This window comes from Poecilia mexicana, unplaced genomic scaffold (genome assembly GCF_051168715.1).
Source record: "Poecilia mexicana isolate PSO_F unplaced genomic scaffold, ASM5116871v1 scaffold_21, whole genome shotgun sequence".
Taxonomy (NCBI): Eukaryota; Metazoa; Chordata; class Actinopteri; order Cyprinodontiformes; family Poeciliidae; genus Poecilia; species Poecilia mexicana.
The window spans coordinates 21,796,313-21,812,872 of NW_028263390.1; the positions used below are offsets into that span (position 1 = coordinate 21,796,313).

The 16,560-nt window shown below is 37.6% G+C and overlaps 3 protein-coding genes and 1 long non-coding RNA gene across 5 annotated transcripts; all 4 read right to left on the reverse strand.

Annotated features, from left to right (window-relative positions):
* Positions 1 to 10: 10 nt before the first annotated feature.
* On the reverse strand, positions 11 to 4,393 carry LOC106913514 (uncharacterized). Of its 2 annotated transcripts, XM_088002101.1 has the most exons (8): positions 4,223 to 4,393; positions 3,796 to 3,971; positions 3,353 to 3,682; positions 2,968 to 3,237; positions 2,345 to 2,413; positions 1,984 to 2,079; positions 1,858 to 1,886; positions 11 to 574 (listed from the first exon to the last, which is right to left on the reverse strand). In XM_088002101.1, exons 2-8 carry the CDS (start codon positions 3,854 to 3,856, stop codon positions 524 to 526), a joined length of 906 nt encoding a protein of 301 aa, XP_087858227.1. In that variant the 5' UTR covers positions 3,857 to 3,971; positions 4,223 to 4,393; the 3' UTR covers positions 11 to 523. The 2 variants fall into 2 exon arrangements, with proteins under 2 accessions (XP_087858227.1, XP_087858228.1); XM_088002102.1 differs by lacking the exon at positions 4,223 to 4,393 and having other exon boundaries at positions 3,796 to 4,212.
* Positions 4,394 to 5,489: 1,096 nt separating this feature from the next.
* LOC148153101 (uncharacterized) lies at positions 5,490 to 7,797 on the reverse strand. The gene is made up of 4 exons (XM_088002278.1): positions 7,570 to 7,797; positions 6,618 to 6,734; positions 6,431 to 6,534; positions 5,490 to 5,540 (listed from the first exon to the last, which is right to left on the reverse strand). Exons 1-4 carry the CDS (start codon positions 7,628 to 7,630, stop codon positions 5,490 to 5,492), a joined length of 333 nt encoding a protein of 110 aa, XP_087858404.1. The 5' UTR covers positions 7,631 to 7,797.
* A 1,323-nt stretch (positions 7,798 to 9,120) lies between these two features.
* LOC106912410 (uncharacterized) lies at positions 9,121 to 12,120 on the reverse strand. Its single transcript, XM_014979238.2, has 7 exons — positions 12,033 to 12,120; positions 11,630 to 11,950; positions 11,253 to 11,528; positions 10,658 to 10,690; positions 10,476 to 10,571; positions 10,361 to 10,389; positions 9,121 to 9,531 (listed from the first exon to the last, which is right to left on the reverse strand). The coding sequence occupies exons 1-7, from the start codon at positions 12,091 to 12,093 to the stop codon at positions 9,451 to 9,453; spliced, it is 897 nt and encodes a 298-aa protein (XP_014834724.2). The 5' UTR covers positions 12,094 to 12,120; the 3' UTR covers positions 9,121 to 9,450.
* A 1,308-nt stretch (positions 12,121 to 13,428) lies between these two features.
* LOC106905219 (uncharacterized) lies at positions 13,429 to 16,507 on the reverse strand. Its single transcript, XR_015761816.1, has 4 exons — positions 16,377 to 16,507; positions 16,206 to 16,295; positions 15,657 to 15,685; positions 13,429 to 13,504 (listed from the first exon to the last, which is right to left on the reverse strand). It is a non-coding gene; the product is annotated as an uncharacterized LOC106905219 (long non-coding RNA).
* Between the last annotated feature and the right edge of the window lie 53 nt (positions 16,508 to 16,560).

Sequence of the window (16,560 nt, forward strand, 5' to 3'; positions counted from 1 at the left end):
CAGTTGGATATTTTTTCCAATAAACAACCATGAAACCATTTTTAATTGATACAAACAGTCGGAATATGAACTTTCTCTGTTTTTTTGGCCACAATAATGTCATTAACAGCTGGTGCTCCCTCTGGTGGTCAAAGAGAGTCGTTTAGAGCAAAGACTTGATTCGTGGTCAGATTAAGGAGTTTGGACAGCGACAGCATTATTACATTACAATGAGTTGAACAACTTTTCAGTTTAAAATACATATTTAAAAAGTTTCATGTTGACCCTTGTTTATACTTTCCTTCATTGTTAAGATTTAAACTCCCCAAATATTAAATAAGTGATGCAGTAAGGAATGTTGTGGGGGTCAGAAGCAAAAAAAAAGTTTTCAGAAATAAAATTTCAGGCTAAAACTGACATGAAGAGATGTAACTTTTTAAGATAGTCAGTTTTTATATTATCATCTGCTGGTGTTAAATATAATGAGATATTCATCATGAGCAGTGCTCTAATTCCTGCTGGAAGCTGATGCTGAAGTTGTTGATCAGTTTTCATAAACCTCAACACCTTCCTCGTCTTCTTCATGGTTACACTCCTGCAGAAAAAAAATACATAATCTGGATTAAAACTGGGCATGTAATTGGTTCTATTTGACACACTGATATTGCTCACTTATTCTCTCTCATCATCATGACCAACTACCAGACCCTCCGACTAAATACATGGACAACCCCAGACTTTCCAGTCTGTTGGTATTCATTCACAGCCACCAGCAGCAGTTTCTATACCGTCTCTCAAACTGCAAACCTGGAGAGCCAGAATTCAGTAACTTTTAGATGTGTCCCTCGTCCTGCACACTTGAATTAATTTGTGAAACTGAATCACTATCATGCAGTCAAGCTCTACAGAGCTTCCTGCCAATGAGTTCATATTAGAGCCAGGTGTGCTGAAGAGGAGACATCTAAAGGCTGCAGGACGCAGGCCCTCAAAGACTTGAGTTTGAGACCACTGTTCTATACAGAACACAGAGAATTGGGTATTATCATAGGTCTGTGAATCAGAATTGCTCATTTCACACATCTCACACATTCTCAGCCATCAGCAGAATCATCCACTTCAGTGGATTAAGATTGTTCTCACACCTGATAGTCCAGTAGACTCAGTTGGTTTTGGGACCAAAGTTGCAGCATTTGTTAGATTTTCAGGTACTGTGGTTCAATTTCACGTGACTCTGTGTCAAATGAATCAAACTGTTTGAACAACCTGCTCCCCTCCTCACTTATGGGGATGCTGCGCCAAGAACCACTGAAGGAAACGATGTGAAAACCTCTTAATTAAAACTCTACCTTGATCCAGCAACTTCCTTCTTCATGAAACGTAAACAAAAATGGAGTAGCATCAGAATTTTGTCTCTGGCAAAACACCATGAGCCATTTCTCCTGCTAGAGCTAGAAACACAAATTTATTTTGGTTGTATTTACCCAGAATGCCCTGCACTATAGTCAGCTTAGCATTCACATGTGCATTTGAACGCACCAGATTTTATTTCCACTGAACCAAAGCGTAGTTATGGAGGTGGACCAGAGTTTGATTATGTTAACAAATCTAGATCTTTACAACTGTCCGTTCTTCCTGCATCCAGACATTGTCTCTAACAAAATAATGGCTGTATAAGAATCAGACACATCATAATCAAGTTTTGTGCTTCATCTGTCAATTATCGTCGTGTTATGGTTGATTATTTTATGTTCTTTTCTAAATCTTCTCTTGAAATTTCAACCCAAATTAAGAGAAACAATGTTCTTGTCTTTAAAACATCCATTTTTTACTAAATTAAACAGCAATATACTAATTTAAATATGAAGTTATTGTACTTACCAGGTTTTGCTCATTTTGTTTTTTATTTCCTAAAAACAAAAACAAATTTTATTTGAGCTTCAAATCAAAAATTCTTTATATCCCAGTAGGTTTAATGGATTAAGCTTCGTTTTTGAACGTTCTCACCTTTAGTTTTCGACCACAGGTTGAGAATAACGACCGATATGATGAGAGCTGCTAAACCCACAGACACAACGATCCATCTCAACAAACTGGAAGGATCTGAAAGCAGGAAAATAACATTTCCTCTTTATTCTGAATTATTTCTGTTCCACCTGATGATCACCAGGACAGCCATTAAAACCATTGCTAAGCAGAGTGGAACAATAATATACCTCCATGGAAAACCTAAGAAGATCATTAATTATAATAAAAACAATGTTGTTACTCAGAAAGTGAACACACAGCTAATCAGTCTCAAGGTACAATATGAAAGTTACTGATGAGACAGAAGGTCATTGCATTGGTTTAAATGATGTAAACTTACTTGCTGATGGAAAATCTGCTGAGTTGGTTGTTTTATCTACTCCTTTAGTTGTTTTTGTTTGATTTTCTTCTTCAGAAATAAAAAACATAAAAAGCTTTAACATGAGGATAAACTTAGCTTAGTGATGCTGTATTCACTTCAGTTCAGTTTATTTATACACCACTTCACAGCAAATATGGTATCAAGGTGCTTTACAAATAATTTAAATTCAATGTCAATGTGAAATTTATTTGTATTATATATTTAAAACAGCAGTTGACCAAAGTAGTTCATAGTTTACACAAAACACAGTGTAAGAAAAAAATAATAAATAAAATAAATAAGATATTGAACAGCAAACAGAAAACAAGTTGAGTGAAAGTAACAGAAAAACAGAAACTCAGTTAAAAGAGATTTAAAAAGTGAAATCTCACATACATTCTAACTGATCCTAGTTTTCAAATATTGCAGTCTGGTCAACAATTCAAGTAAAAAAAAGTAAGAACCCAGCAGATTGCATCAAGTCACTAAATTACAGCTTTTAAAAATTCATATTTGTAGTATCAGTCAATATGTTGAATTTGTAACAGAACAGATTGTTAGAGATGATTTTAAATATTTCATGAATACAAAGGTTTTCTTACCTGAAACCTGAGGACTGAAGGGGAACAGCTGAACTGATTTAGTGACTGAGTTTGTGACTTTACATGTTAGTGACTGATAAATGTCTAATTTCTGATGAAGGTGAGATGTTGGAAATATCACAGTGGCAGAGCAGGAATGTGGGGATATTTCCATATCTGATGGTTTTTCCTCTTTCCTCTCATAAAGCCACTTCACCTCATGGACACAGTCATCATATTGGACCACAGAGCAGAACAAGGCGACTTTATCTGGGTTCTTCAGCTCAGTAACTGGTGACAATAGAGAAATTACAGAAAAGATATTGTATTAACTTAATCACTACATTATTACTGTAATATAAATGTAAAATTACAAATTTAGTTTTTACATGATGTAAATACTCACTTCTAATTACAGATAGAAACACAACAAAGTGATATAGTTGGTGTGATCTGATCCATTGGCATCTGTACTGGCCAACATCATCCACTCTGACATCACGTAGAAGCAGAGAACCGTTTGCTGTAACACTCAGTCTGTCTGATATAGTTTTCATTTCTCTGTGATAATTTCCAAGTTTGACCAGTTCTTTTGTTTCAGATGTCTGTCTATCATTGAAGAGCCAACTAGTTTCATCAGATTCATCATGTGTGTCTCTCCTGTTTCCACAAGGCAAAGTGACTTCATTTCCACCTCTGACAGTGAGGAAGGTTCGCTGTGTCTCAGTTTGTGCTGCTAAAATGCAAAATAAAATTCAACAAAATGTGAAAACACTAACAAGTAATGACTACCAGCTAAAACTATAAAACTTAGTTGTTTCAGTGAAAATTTGTCATTTTGATCCTTACCTATGAATTGAAGCATCAGCATCACAATTAAAATCCTTTTAATCCATCTGAAAGCAGCCATGGTGCTTTACTGCTGCTGTTATTTTCACAAATGATTCAGTCTCTGATGTCGTTTCCTTTTAAAATAAACTCATTTGCATTTTTCAGTGGCATCATTTCCTGTCAGTGACTGTGTCCTGTGTGTTTAATCGTTTATTCTTGTTAAATTAGCTGCAGATATTGATGTTTATAAACTCAGTAATTTGTGATGACACTAAGAGAAAAATAGAAAAACAACGTTTATGTCTGAGGTATTTTAATCATTAATTTTTACTTAAACATTAAATCCAGGAAGCATAACTTTGATCAGCAAAGGAACTGAGGAAAGAGACGATGAAAATACTTTTTGTTGTATTTAGAAGTGATGAAGAGTGAAGAGTAAACTCACCTGAATTATTCTCCTGATGTTCGCACGTTCTGAAAAAGTAATCTTACTGAAACGAACTGAAATGTTTCTCCTCTCATGTCTGTTGCTTCCTTATTTTAACTCAAGTATTTTTCCTGAGAACTGAAGGGGAAGTGATATTCTGAGAATGTGACAGCAGCAGCAGAGGAGATATATTTGTCCACCAATGATCAGCAGCGTTTGTGGTTAACACATTGATGGATGTCATTAAAGTTTCCATGACTACACATTAGGGTGATGTTGACTTCCTTATATCTGAGTGGTCAGTTTAGGTCACAAAAAAATGCATAAACAATTTTTCTGTTCTTTAATAATTTAGTTAAACAATTAACAGAAAATCTGAAGTAAGAAATTAAATTTTATTCCAAAAAATATTTATACAACAAACATAAATTCATATGACGAAGTACAAATACAAATGTAAAAACAATATGAACGAACTGAAGCTGTAAATAATGTGATTGCTATTTTAATCCTGATTATTACAGCAGGAAACTGTTTGTTTGATTCAATGCGCTTTGAATCAGTGGGAAATAAATGCGCCTCCCCCTAGTGGAGCTTTGGTGTAATGACAATGGATTAACACAAACAATGAAAGCGCTAAAGTTTGGTTGTAATGGCACATAAAAGTATAAATAAATCAAACTGATATTAAGTTGGAACAAAAAAAAAAATAAAAAAACATAAAAATGCCAATGGGATATTGATATTTTGGATAACATGTCTGCACTGATTTCCTACCGAAGAGATTTCTGCTTTCCAAAAACCAACCAGTAAAACCACTTTCTAATTGACACAATTAAAAAGAATATGTTTTAAACTTTCTCTGATTTTTAGACTACAAATTCTAGTCATTTATAGCAAAGACTTGATTTGTGGTCAGATTGAGGAGTTTGGACTTTATTGTTAGATTACAATGAGTTGAACAGCTTTTCAGTTTAAAAACATGTTCAAAATGTTTTATGTTCTCTGTTGTTTTTACATTCATTGCTTGTTAAAATATTTAAATTCAACAACTATTAATCACTGGGCGCAGTAAGGAATGTTGTGGGATTGATGTTCAGACTCAACAAAAGTATTCTGGTTTGAAGTTTAAAGCTAAAACTTTTTAAGATTATTTATTTAGCTATATCATCGTCTGCTGGTGTTAAATGTCATGAGATATTCATCATGAGCCGTTCTCTCATTCCTGCTTGAAGCTGATGCTGAAGTTGTTGATCAGTTCTGCCTGACAGCAGCAGAAATCTCTTCAGTTTTCATAAATCTCCACACCTTCATCTTCGTCGTCATGGTAACACTCCTGCAGGAACAAAAATACATATTCTGGGTTAAAACTGGGTCTGTAGTTGGTTCTGTTTGACATCTTTTCTCTCTCACCATTATGGCCAATGATGGGAGAGAAACACATTCAGACCCTGATGTTTAACTACAATAACCTTATTAACGGGTAGATCGCCACCTGGTGGTCAGAGGGAACCAAATAAATGGACAGCCATAATCTCCCAAGATCTAAAATAAACATTTTGGTCAAACAAACTAGAGTTTGATTAAATTGAACTAAACGGGTCTGGTGTGGATCCAACCAACACAAGGTTCCCAGTAGAACATTGTTCAAAGAATCAAACTATCCTTCCTTGCTTTTTCCTTCTGTATTGCACCTTTTGACCCGTCTGATTTCAACAACGTCAGACGGGTTGAAATCAGAACCCAGGAATCAGAACCAGGTTCTTAGTTGGACCAGGTTCTGTTGTGAGGCAGAAATCAATGTCTTTTGGTCTGTTGACATATCTAGATCTTTAAATTTTTCCTGCACCCAGACATTGTCTCTAATAAAAAAATGACTGAATCCCAGTGAAAATCAGACGTCAACAACAGAATCCAGACTTTTGGTTCACCAGTCAATCATCATCATGTTGTGGTTGTTTGTTTAGTGTTCTCATCTGAATCAGCTGAAATTACAACTCAGCTTGAGAGAAAAGATGAGCTCTTATCTACAAACAAACTTTAAAACATCTACTTCTTACTAAATTAAACTGCAACATACTAATTTAGATATTTGGCTATTATACTTACCAGGTTTTCTAATGTTGTGTTTTATTTCCTAAAAACAAAAACAGATTTTATTTGAGCTTCAAAAGAAAAAGTCTTTGTATCCCAGTAGGTTTAATGGATTAAGCTTCGTTTTTGAACGTTCTCACCTTTAGTTTTCGACCACAGGTTGAGAATAACGACCGATATGATGAGAGCTGCTAAACCCACAGACACAACGATCCATCTCAACAAACTGGAAGGATCTGAAAGCAGGAAAATAACATTTCCTCTTTATTCTGAATTAGAACATAATTAGGTTCCCAGGATTGAAAGAATAAAACTCTACCTTTATGTATCACTTCATTGTTGCTCCCTGCAGATGTCCAGTGATGTGGTGTTGTTGGTGTTGACTGAGTTGCCTCTAGTTCAAAGAAAACAACAGTAAAAAGCTGCTTCCTGTTAACTTACAGCAGTGGAAACTTAGTTTCTTACCTGAAACCTGAGGACTGACAGGGAACAGCTCAACTGCTTCAGTGACTGAGTTTGTGACATTACATGTTAGAAACGGATAAATCTCTAATTTCTGATGAAGGTGGGATGCTGGAAATGTCACAGTGGCCGAGCAGGAATGTGGGTATATCACCATATATGAGGGTTTTTCCCCTTTCCCCTCATAAAGCCACTTCACCTCATGTAGACAGGCATCATATTCCAACACAGAGCAGAACAAAGTGACGTTTTCTGGATTCTCCATCTCAGTCACTGGGGAGAACAGAGAGGAGAGGAGATGACAGAAGATTCAGTATTAACTTAACTACTGGAGTACTGTAATATCTCAATTTCAGTTTTTAATTTACATGATGTAAATACTCACTATCGATTATAGACAGATGTGCTACAAAGCGTTGTTTTTGTCCTGATGTGGTCCATTCACAGTCATACTGACCGCCATCATTCTCTGTGACGTTGTATAGATGCAGAGAACCGTTTGCTGTAACACTCAGTCTGTCTGACATGGTTTTTATCTCCATGTGAGAATTTGGCAGTTCAACCAGTGTTGTTTCTTTCCTGTCCCTCCGATTCCTGAAGATCCAGAGAGTTTGATTAGATTTATCTTCAGTGTCTGTCCTGTTTCCACACGGCATGGTGACTTCACTCCCCACCCTGACTGTATGGTAGGTTGCCTGGCTCTCAGATTGTGCTGTTAAAATGGGAAATTAAATGTTCAAAAAGTAACATGTAATGACTCATTTAAATGTATACAGATAAAGTAAAATATGGTTGTTTTAGTTACTAACCTTTAGACAGAAGTATCAGCGTCAGAAGAAGAGAAATGTTAATGCGTCCGAAGGCAGCCATTTTGCTCTTTTTCCTCCTTCTGTCAGTTATTTTCACTAATGTTTTCGTCTCTAATGTGGTTTCCTCTCAAACATTCACTCCCTTTTTAGTGGCCTAATTTCCTCTCTTGTATTTTTCGTCTCTTTTAGTTAGGTCAAATAGTTGCAGAGGTTGATCTATGAATTATGTTGTCACTAGAAGAACAAATAAAAATAACTTATGTCAAAGGCATTTTTTGTCAGTATTTTTGCTCTGACTCTAAACCCAGAAGCGTAACCTTGATCAGCAACAGAACCGAGGAAAGAGACGGTGTAAATATTCTTTCTGTATTTAGAAGTAATTGTAAGAGTGAGGAATAAACTCACCTGCCAGAATTATTCTCCTGATGTTCGCTGAAAAAGTAATATTACCGAACGCAACCAAGACGTTTCTCCTCTGAGGTCTGTTTCTTCCTTATTTGAACTTTCAGGTAATTTTTTTCCTGAAAACTGAAGGGGAAGTGTTATTCTGAGAATGTGACAGCAGCAGTAGAGGAGATATATCAGCAACATTTGTGGTTAACACATTGATTGATGTCATTAAGGTTTCCATGACGACTCACCAGGATGATGTTCACTACCTTTTATCTGATTGGTCAGATTAGGTCACAAAATGCACATCAAAATACATATTCTGGGTTAAAACTGGGTTTGTAGTTGGTTCTGTTTGACATCTTTTCTCTCTCATTATGACCAGTGATGAGACTTATGCACTTCAAAAAGTGCAGAGCAACAAAAGAACATTAGGATAATGTTTATTAAATTAACGTTTCTGTTCCTTAGTAATTCAATTAAACAATAAAATTGAACTAAAATCAGTAGACTGGATTTAAGAAATAGGACCAGCATTCTATAAGTTACATGCTGTAAGCTGCTTACACATGCAAAATATGAATGCAGAAAATGTTGACAGCTGACAGAAGTGGAACTGATTGTCGTCTCCCTTTAGCACATCTTCTGAAACCAGTCAGGCCATTTCGCTCTTACATTTTCATCAGTGCAACTGCTGCTCACTAAAGGTTTTATATTTTTCAAATGGTGCTCTGTAAAATCAATAGAGATGAAAATCCAGATTAGGTCATCAGTTTCAGACCATGTGGCTCTCGCAGCCATGCTGTGGAAAATCTCACTTCAGTTCTTTGTTCCTCTTTCTAATATGCAGTTTTAGCTTCATCACGTTAACTTTGTTGATCCTTAAACTTATTAACTTGTTTGTGATGGTTGATAATAATGTTGCTGCTGCTTGCAAACCCATTTCAAGAAACATCTCTCACTTGCAAAGCAAATACAACAGCTTTAAACACATTTAACAGCATTTTCTTAGCTTAATTTAGTTATTTGATTCTGGTAAAAAAAAAAAGAGAGAGACTTTGTGCTTTAAGTATGCTTGGTTAGTTTTGTGTTTCATGCCCCTCTTTGGTGAACTTCAGGAAGTTTACAAGATAAATAAATGATATATGAAAAAATTTCAACTTCTCTTTGTAAGGCTTTAATAAATGCAAAAGTTGTGAAGAACAATACAAAAATCAAAGTGTAAAAAAGCTGTGAATTTTCAGGTGATGCAAAAATCCACAAAGAAATTATAACAATATTGTGTGAAGATTCTCCAAAACTCTTGTTACATTTTCCTTCTGGTTCTGCTGCTTTCTGGAAGTTATTTCCTCCACCTTTATCTTCATAAACACTGAGTCCAAACGTTACAGTTCCAGCACAGTTTCAGGAAACATTTCCTCCAGGGAAAGTTTCCAGAGGAGAAATTCCTCACCAGGAGTAAAACATGCAAACCCGAGTTTGGGTTTCTGATTAGTGGAGTCTGTCTGAAGCAGAAAGAACTATAATATTTTCATACATCTCTATACTTTCATCTTCTCTGTTGTCAAGTGTCTGTGGAAACAAAGAACAAAGAATATTAAAACTGAATGAATTGTATAATTGGGTCAATTTGTTTGAGTCTGTTACTAATCTCCTGTTTTTGTCTTTTATTTTTATAGATTTTTTTTCTAGGTCTTTTATTTCAGTAACCAACTTTCATGTATCACCGTAACAAGATATCCAGTGATTTTATTAATAGCTTGTGAGTGGTCATAATGTTATGGCTAACTTCTGTTATTCTGTTGTTAAATTATGCTGATACAATAAAACATTGATGATGTCACAGCTAAAGTTCAGAACACATCTCTACTCGAAAACCACTGTCATGGTTTTCACCAACAACCCTATTGTTGTTGGTGAAGAAGACACTTGTAGGCCCAGGCTGACATAAAGCCAGAGTCCAGGAATCTAGAAACAACGATGACACAGGAAGAACCGAGGAATAAGAGGAGCAGCAAACAGACGACTGACGTGAACTGGTGGTACAAACGATGAGGACAAGGAACAAAGACTCAGAGGGTAATCAGGGAAACGAGACACACCTGGGAACAATCAAGACAACACAGGGGAAAATGGGACTAGACAGAAAGAAACTCAAACTCAACATATGTAAATAGATAGACCATTACGAACCACGCTCCATACCAGTAAGTGGCGGTAATGCTACTGTTTGTTGCCAACCGCCAATAAAATCAAGAAGAAGAAGAAGAAGAAGAAGAAGAAACTCAAACTCAAAACACAGAACCTAACAGCCTCAAAGTGAACTGCTACTCTGTAAAAATTAAAATACAATAAACTGTTCCAGTTCATCTACCATTTCACTGTCCAGTATTAAACTTACAGTGTCTTCATTCGTCTCTGATTTTTTTCCTGAAAGAATAAAAAACACACAGAGCAGACAGGACTTTAATTTAAAGTATAAAAAACATTTTACTGTGAAATGTGATTGTTCTCACTTTTAGTTTTCGTCAACATGTCAACTGTAACCACAGATATTATGAGAACTGCCAAACCCACAGACACAATGATTCCTCTCAGCAAGTATGGAAAGCCTAAACAAAGCAAAGATATCATTAGAGACACAGTTAAAGTAAATATCCACACATGAGTGCAGTCAGGCAGAGATGTTTATGTCTACCTTGTTGTTCTGGTGAATTTTTCTTAATTGCATCTGCGGTGATAGAAAAACATGCTGGAGTTAGAATGTGTTCCTTATTGTTTTTGCAACACACAGTTAATAAAAAAAACCTGCATTCCAGCTGATTTAGTTATTTTTGTTATTTTTGACTTGGCTGCAGGAAAACTGGGACAGAGGTAAAACTAAAACCAAAACTGCTGAGAACAAATGCAGTAAACTTGAGTTCAGAATTTCCTTTATTTTGGGAGATTGGTGATCATCTGATACTTGCATGAGAAACCAATCATATGAATCTCTGCAAAGGTCTGAAAATCTGTCTCTGTCTCCTTTTGCTCTGCTGTGAGGCGAGGCTGACAGACAGACCCACCCGCCCTCTGGGTCATGTCTGCATGTGCATGGTTAACAGTAGTCACCCCACTGTGGCCACTTAGTGAGCTTATCACCATATTTACAAACTGTTCAGTCACAAATCGGTACAGTATTGGCCATATTGGAATCAGTGGATTTGGTTTTTTAGCAATGATTGACCAGAAAACTGCAGCGCTGCAACTCCAGTTCAGAATAACAGAGAGGAGAAGGAAGGCTACAGTCTTACCTGTTTTCTTGACAGGAGGTGGAGGTTTGAAGAGGAAATGTTCCACTTTTTTAGTGTAAGTGTTGGTGACTTTACAGGTCAGAGACTCGTATGGCTTCTGCTGATCCCCCGATGTCGAAAGCGTCATGGTGGCTGAGCAGGAAGGTGGCGAAATTTCAATGTCTGACAATATTTCCTCTGCACCGTCATACAACCACTCCACCACATATCTGCAGTCTTCATACTGCAGCACAGAACAGTTCAAGACGACCTTGTTGTTGACCTTCAGCTCCACCACTGGCAAAGGTTGAAATGTGAGGAAATAAATTGAGACATTAGCATCAAATGTTGTTCTAATCTGTTATTTTAAACTCAATAAGGTAAATTTTAACACTTACTGTCAATGACGGACAGAAAAATGTCTGCATCGTCTTGTTTTCCTGAGACGTTCTTCCTGCAGGTGTAAAAGCCGACGTCGTCCACTGTGACTGTCTTTATGACCAGAGAGCGGTCTGCTGAAACACTCAGTCTATCAGATCTTCTGGTCACTTTTCTGCTCAGCTCTCTCACCAGGATCTCAGTTTCAGGTGATCTGAAGCCACTGAAGAGCCACTCAGTGGATCCAGCGTCACGCTGATGATCTGATCCGTTCCCACAATGCAAAGTTATTTCATCTCCAGCATTGACCGTGAAGAAGGACGGCTCTCTCCCAGCCACTGCTGTGAAAACATGACAAATAATGTGTAAAATAAAAAGTGCATTCAGTTAAAGTAGAAATCTTCATGATATTATGATCTTTACCTGTAAAATGAAGCACCAGCATCAGGAATAAAGACATTTGTATCCATCTAACTGCAGCCATTCTGCTTCTCTGTTCTTCTCATGGTCACATCTGCAAATGATTCAGACTACAATGCTTTCAAAATATTGCATTAATGTGGAAATAACATAAGTCTAGTATCACTTCCTCACTGACTTCACCCTGTTTTTTCCCCTCGGAAAGTCTTAGACCACTTTGTTGATGGCAACAGGGTAAAACATGCATGTCTGGGTGAATCGTAGCAAATATGAACAGTAGAGAAAAGTGCCAACTGTTCCATAAGTGATTTTTAAAATCTGATAGACTGCTAGTAAAAAAGCACACATCAGATTATTCACTGTTGTGAGACATGTTGGTTCCTTATTTCCCCCAGATGCAGCTTTATCTGCAGAGGATATTTTAGAACAAGAACACATCAGAGGAAGAGCTGTGATTTGCTTGTGACGTCTAGCATCAAAAACACTTCGATGTGCTTTTAAGTTCCCAATTAAACAGGTTACAGGGGTCAGTTTTTGCTTCCTACACAATCTGCAAATGGTATTCACTCATCTGCTTTCAAACACACAAGAAACAAAAAGGCTTTCCATAAGTTTTTTTATTATTTTTTTATCATTCTTCCAAAGCTGTATTTCCAGAGCTGTGAGGTCAGACACGGATGTGGGATGAGAAGATCCAGCATACAGTTTTTTCTGAAATTCAGGGTGTTGTTAAGGGTTAAAGTAAGGTGTGTAAAGGGTTAATGACTAACTGAATGGTAAAGGGCTTTGGAGTTCTGTAACTTGATAAAGCTTATAATGTAGGCCACTGTCTGTCCTGTTTCTGAGTTTCACTTGCAAACATTACAAATGTAGCAAAACTGTCAATATTCTGCTAATGTTGAAAAACACAATTTCACAGTTGTAATGTTTCCATTAAATAAGAAACTCAAATAAAATCACAGGAGTTTGAGTTACTTCAGTTCAAACCTCAGCAGAAACAGCCAGTTATGTCTGACATGTGAAACTTTATTGGAAAAAAATAATAAATGTCATGCCTGTGAGAACAAGAAGCTGCAGTAGACTTGAAACACAGGTAGCGATGTGAGCGAATTACATATAGAAATATAAACCTGATATATGCAGTCATCAGAAAAGCATCAATTAAAAACAATATGTGACCTTTTAATCGTTTTCATTTTAATTGTTAGTTAACTGTAGCATAGAGGCAGTTTGGATCACTGGATACTGCAGAGGAAAAAGGGCCATGTGTAACTGTGCTGTAGATCACAGGAGTATTTTCATCATCATCACCAACCTAAAAGAAGCATAAACACATTGAATAAGACAACTTCCCCAAAGTAATGATTCTGCTGCCCCTCAACCACCAGGCAGGTTAAACCACTGACCTGTGCTTCGGGTTTGGTCTGGTTGGAGTGGCTGATCGAGGCGTAGCAGACGGTTTCCTCAGGATCATCCTGCATACAGAACAACATGGTGCTGAAACTATTTCATTATCATCATCAAAGCAAGAAATCTGAACTCTTTTCAGAACTGACTCAATTCTTTCACGTTTTGTCTCCATCTGCTGTCAGGATTTAGAGGATTTCGATCATTTGGCCTCGTTTAGTTTGATCAGATCTAAATACAATGACAACATTCTTAATTATTAATTAGCATTTACTGTCTTATAAGGCTGTTTGATAAAGTTAACATCTACATTACCTTGCCTGTTTCTTGCACATAAAAACATTGTAACACGACTCTTAGCCAACACATTTTACCAGATAAAATTAATGGATTTCCAAAAATGCTAATAGGAATATCCATTTTATTTTGTCATGAGTGGATTAGTTTAATTGTGCAGCTCTTAATGTCGCAGTAAAATAAAAGAAAACTTTGTTCTTTGGTACAAAACTACTTCAAACAAAAAAGTTTCTCATTTTAGCATAAATTTGACTTTATGTACCATTTGATATGGCGCCACACTCCCTGCTCCAAAACAACCTGTGTGCATCAACTCCTGCAAAACCTGTCAAAAACAGTCAGCTGGTAGCTTAACATCACTTTATTTAGTTTATTTCACCGTTAAAATGCTCATAAAGTGCTGTGTCGCCATCTTCACAAACAGACAAGGATGCAAAGTTGTTATTTTATCAAAAACCTTTTTATGAGAAAAGATACTGCGGTGATGGAGAGCAGCAATCAGTCATAAGGATGAGCAGGTAAAAAGATTAAAATTCATATACTTAATAAATATGTTTAATAAAAGCTATTAAATATTGTATTATGGAGAAAACATACATCTAATCTTTAGTAACCATAGAAAAAATGGCTCATCATTTTTTCAAAGGTGAGCCATGCCAGTACAGAGGCCTAACTAGACCTTTGACCTTTGAAGTCTGCTCTGGTGTAAGAGGAAAGGCCATTTATCACACAGTGGTAAGAAACATGTTCTCTGAATTCAGGCAGGTTTGATCAAATCAACACGTCAGTTTCTAAACTATCTACTTCCAACTTTTTGTAAACACGGTTGGTGCTGTGCCCACCAGGGGTCGGACCCCGCCGCCATCGCCGCCCTGAGCCCCCGGAGGTCCCGGCCCCTGGGCACCGACGTCATGCATGTGAGCAGCCGTCCGCTCCAGAGTTCCTGCGTCCGCTGCATGTGAGCAGCCCCCCGCTCCAGAGTTCCCCGAGTTACCTGTGGCTCCGCCCCCCGGGTTTGCTGTGGCTCCACCCCCCCGACTTACCTGTGGCTCCACCCCCCCGACTTACCTGTGGCTCCACCCTCTGAGTTAGCGGACGCACCCCCAGCGACTCCTAGTGCCCTCCAGTGACTCCAGGCGGCCTTCCTGCTGGCCCGCCAGACCTGCCTCCTCGTCTGTGCTTCCTGCGCCGGCGTTGCCACCCTCCGCGGCCCAAGCTCTGCCTCCTGTGCCGTGGACGGCCCCCGGACTGTTTTCCTGTGTTTAAGTTCCTGTGTGGATTTAGTTTTGTTTTCTGGACTCTGGCCCTCCTGCCTCCGCCCACCCTGTTGGGTTGTTTTTCGTTTGTTTTTGGACTTTTCTGTTGGGCGTCTGGTAGCCGCCCCTTGAGGAGGGGGTACTGTCATGATCCATGTTTCTGTGTGTTTATTTTTGAGATTTTCTGTGTTCAGTCCCGTTTCCTGTGAGTCTCTGTCCTGTCCTCCGGGTTGATTGTTTCCCAGGTGTGTCTCAGCCCCTTGATTACCCCGTGTGTATTTAAACCCACCTGTTGTCCTTGTCTCTCGTCGGATCCTTGTTGTATGTCATGTATTGCCTGTTCTCCGTTGTTCCCTGCTTTGGATTATCAATAAACATCATTTTCACCTACCTCCTGGGTCCGCCTGCGTCCACATCCTCACCTCAACAAACCACATTATGACAGAGCTACTGACACAGACTAATAGTCTCAAGCTGAACAAGTAGAAACTAATTCAACCGATGGAGGTAATGAGTTGAACTGCAGTGACAGTGAATCCTTTCACCCTCTTTCTACAACCTTTCATTCTGCACTCACTCCCTTGAGCCATTTTTAGGAAAAATAAACTAAATCTTGAATTATCACAATTACAGATGTGTATTAAAGTAAATGACTCTTTATACTTACAGTTTTTCCTTTCTTCATTTGCTTAGTTCCTGAAAATATGAAACAAAGATGAGCGTGTCTCAAGTCTCATTCTGAAAGGTTGAAAATAGTTCCACCATTGTGTTTTTATTCACTGAGACCTTTCTCACAGTTCCTCTTTTGGTGAGAACCAACAAGCAGAAGAAGCTCAAGGCAGCCATTTTGATCTCATCAATGCAAACATAATTATAGACGTGCTGCACAGTTTCACATCCACCATTTTAGCTCTTCTGATGAACAGTCAGTAAAGCATCTGCTCACGTATGCAGGGGTTTGTGTGTTACAGACGGTTCACACTTTATAATAATTTTGAACTGAGATCACTTCTAAGAAGTCGCAACTGTTGTCATCGATCAAGAGTATGTATTGATTTTAAGCATAAAATTTATAAATTAAACATTAATAAACCAAATAATTTACGCCTGCCACTCATGCAAATATCTTTACAAGTAATGTCAGGAAACTGAATAAACTAATATCACTGATGTTACTGGTGAGACTGTAAAAAGTTTATAGTTTGATTTCTCTCACCTCTTGTTTTCTTCATGTTGATGATCCCCACAGCTGTTATGATGATAGCTGCTGCACCAAATAAAATAATGATGTAACATAATAACTGACCTGTGGAGGATTAAAACCAGTAATTAATCAAGATGGTTTAGAAAAACAGGAGTGGACACTCTGACTGAAATCCATTACCACCTTTAAAGTTGCTGGAAAGTGAAGCAGCCGCAGTAGATGTGATGCTGGTTGGAGATATCTTGGTTGATTCAGAGGAGTTGTGCTTTGTTGTTGTTGTTGTTGTTGTTGTTGTTGTTGTTGTTGTTGTAAAAGCTGTAGAATGAGAATCTGACAGGAAAAACCCAACAAACTGTGAGGAGAGACT

Excerpts from the sequence above, each read along its gene's own strand:
- LOC106912410 (XM_014979238.2), bottom strand. The coding sequence starts at position 12,093 with ATGGCTGCAGTTAGATGGATACAAATGTCTTTATTCCTGATGCTGGTG. Across the intron at positions 11,951-12,032 it reads GCTGGTGCTTCATTTTACAG|CAGTGGCTGGGAGAGAGCCG; the intron begins GTAAAGATCATA and ends ATGTTTTCACAG. Across the intron at positions 11,529-11,629 it reads TTTTCTGTCCGTCATTGACA|TGGTGGAGCTGAAGGTCAAC; the intron begins GTAAGTGTTAAA and ends AACCTTTGCCAG.
- LOC148153101 (XM_088002278.1), bottom strand. The coding sequence starts at position 7,630 with ATGGCTGCCTTCGGACGCATTAACATTTCTCTTCTTCTGACGCTGATA. Across the intron at positions 6,735-7,569 it reads GCTGATACTTCTGTCTAAAG|TTAACAGGAAGCAGCTTTTT; the intron begins GTTAGTAACTAA and ends CACTGCTGTAAG. Across the intron at positions 6,535-6,617 it reads CAATGAAGTGATACATAAAG|ATCCTTCCAGTTTGTTGAGA; the intron begins GTAGAGTTTTAT and ends TCCTGCTTTCAG.
- LOC106913514 (XM_088002101.1), bottom strand. The coding sequence starts at position 3,856 with ATGGCTGCTTTCAGATGGATTAAAAGGATTTTAATTGTGATGCTGATG. Across the intron at positions 3,238-3,352 it reads GTTTCTATCTGTAATTAGAA|TTACTGAGCTGAAGAACCCA; the intron begins GTGAGTATTTAC and ends TATTGTCACCAG. Across the intron at positions 2,414-2,967 it reads CTTCAGTCCTCAGGTTTCAG|AAGAAAATCAAACAAAAACA; the intron begins GTAAGAAAACCT and ends TTATTTCTGAAG.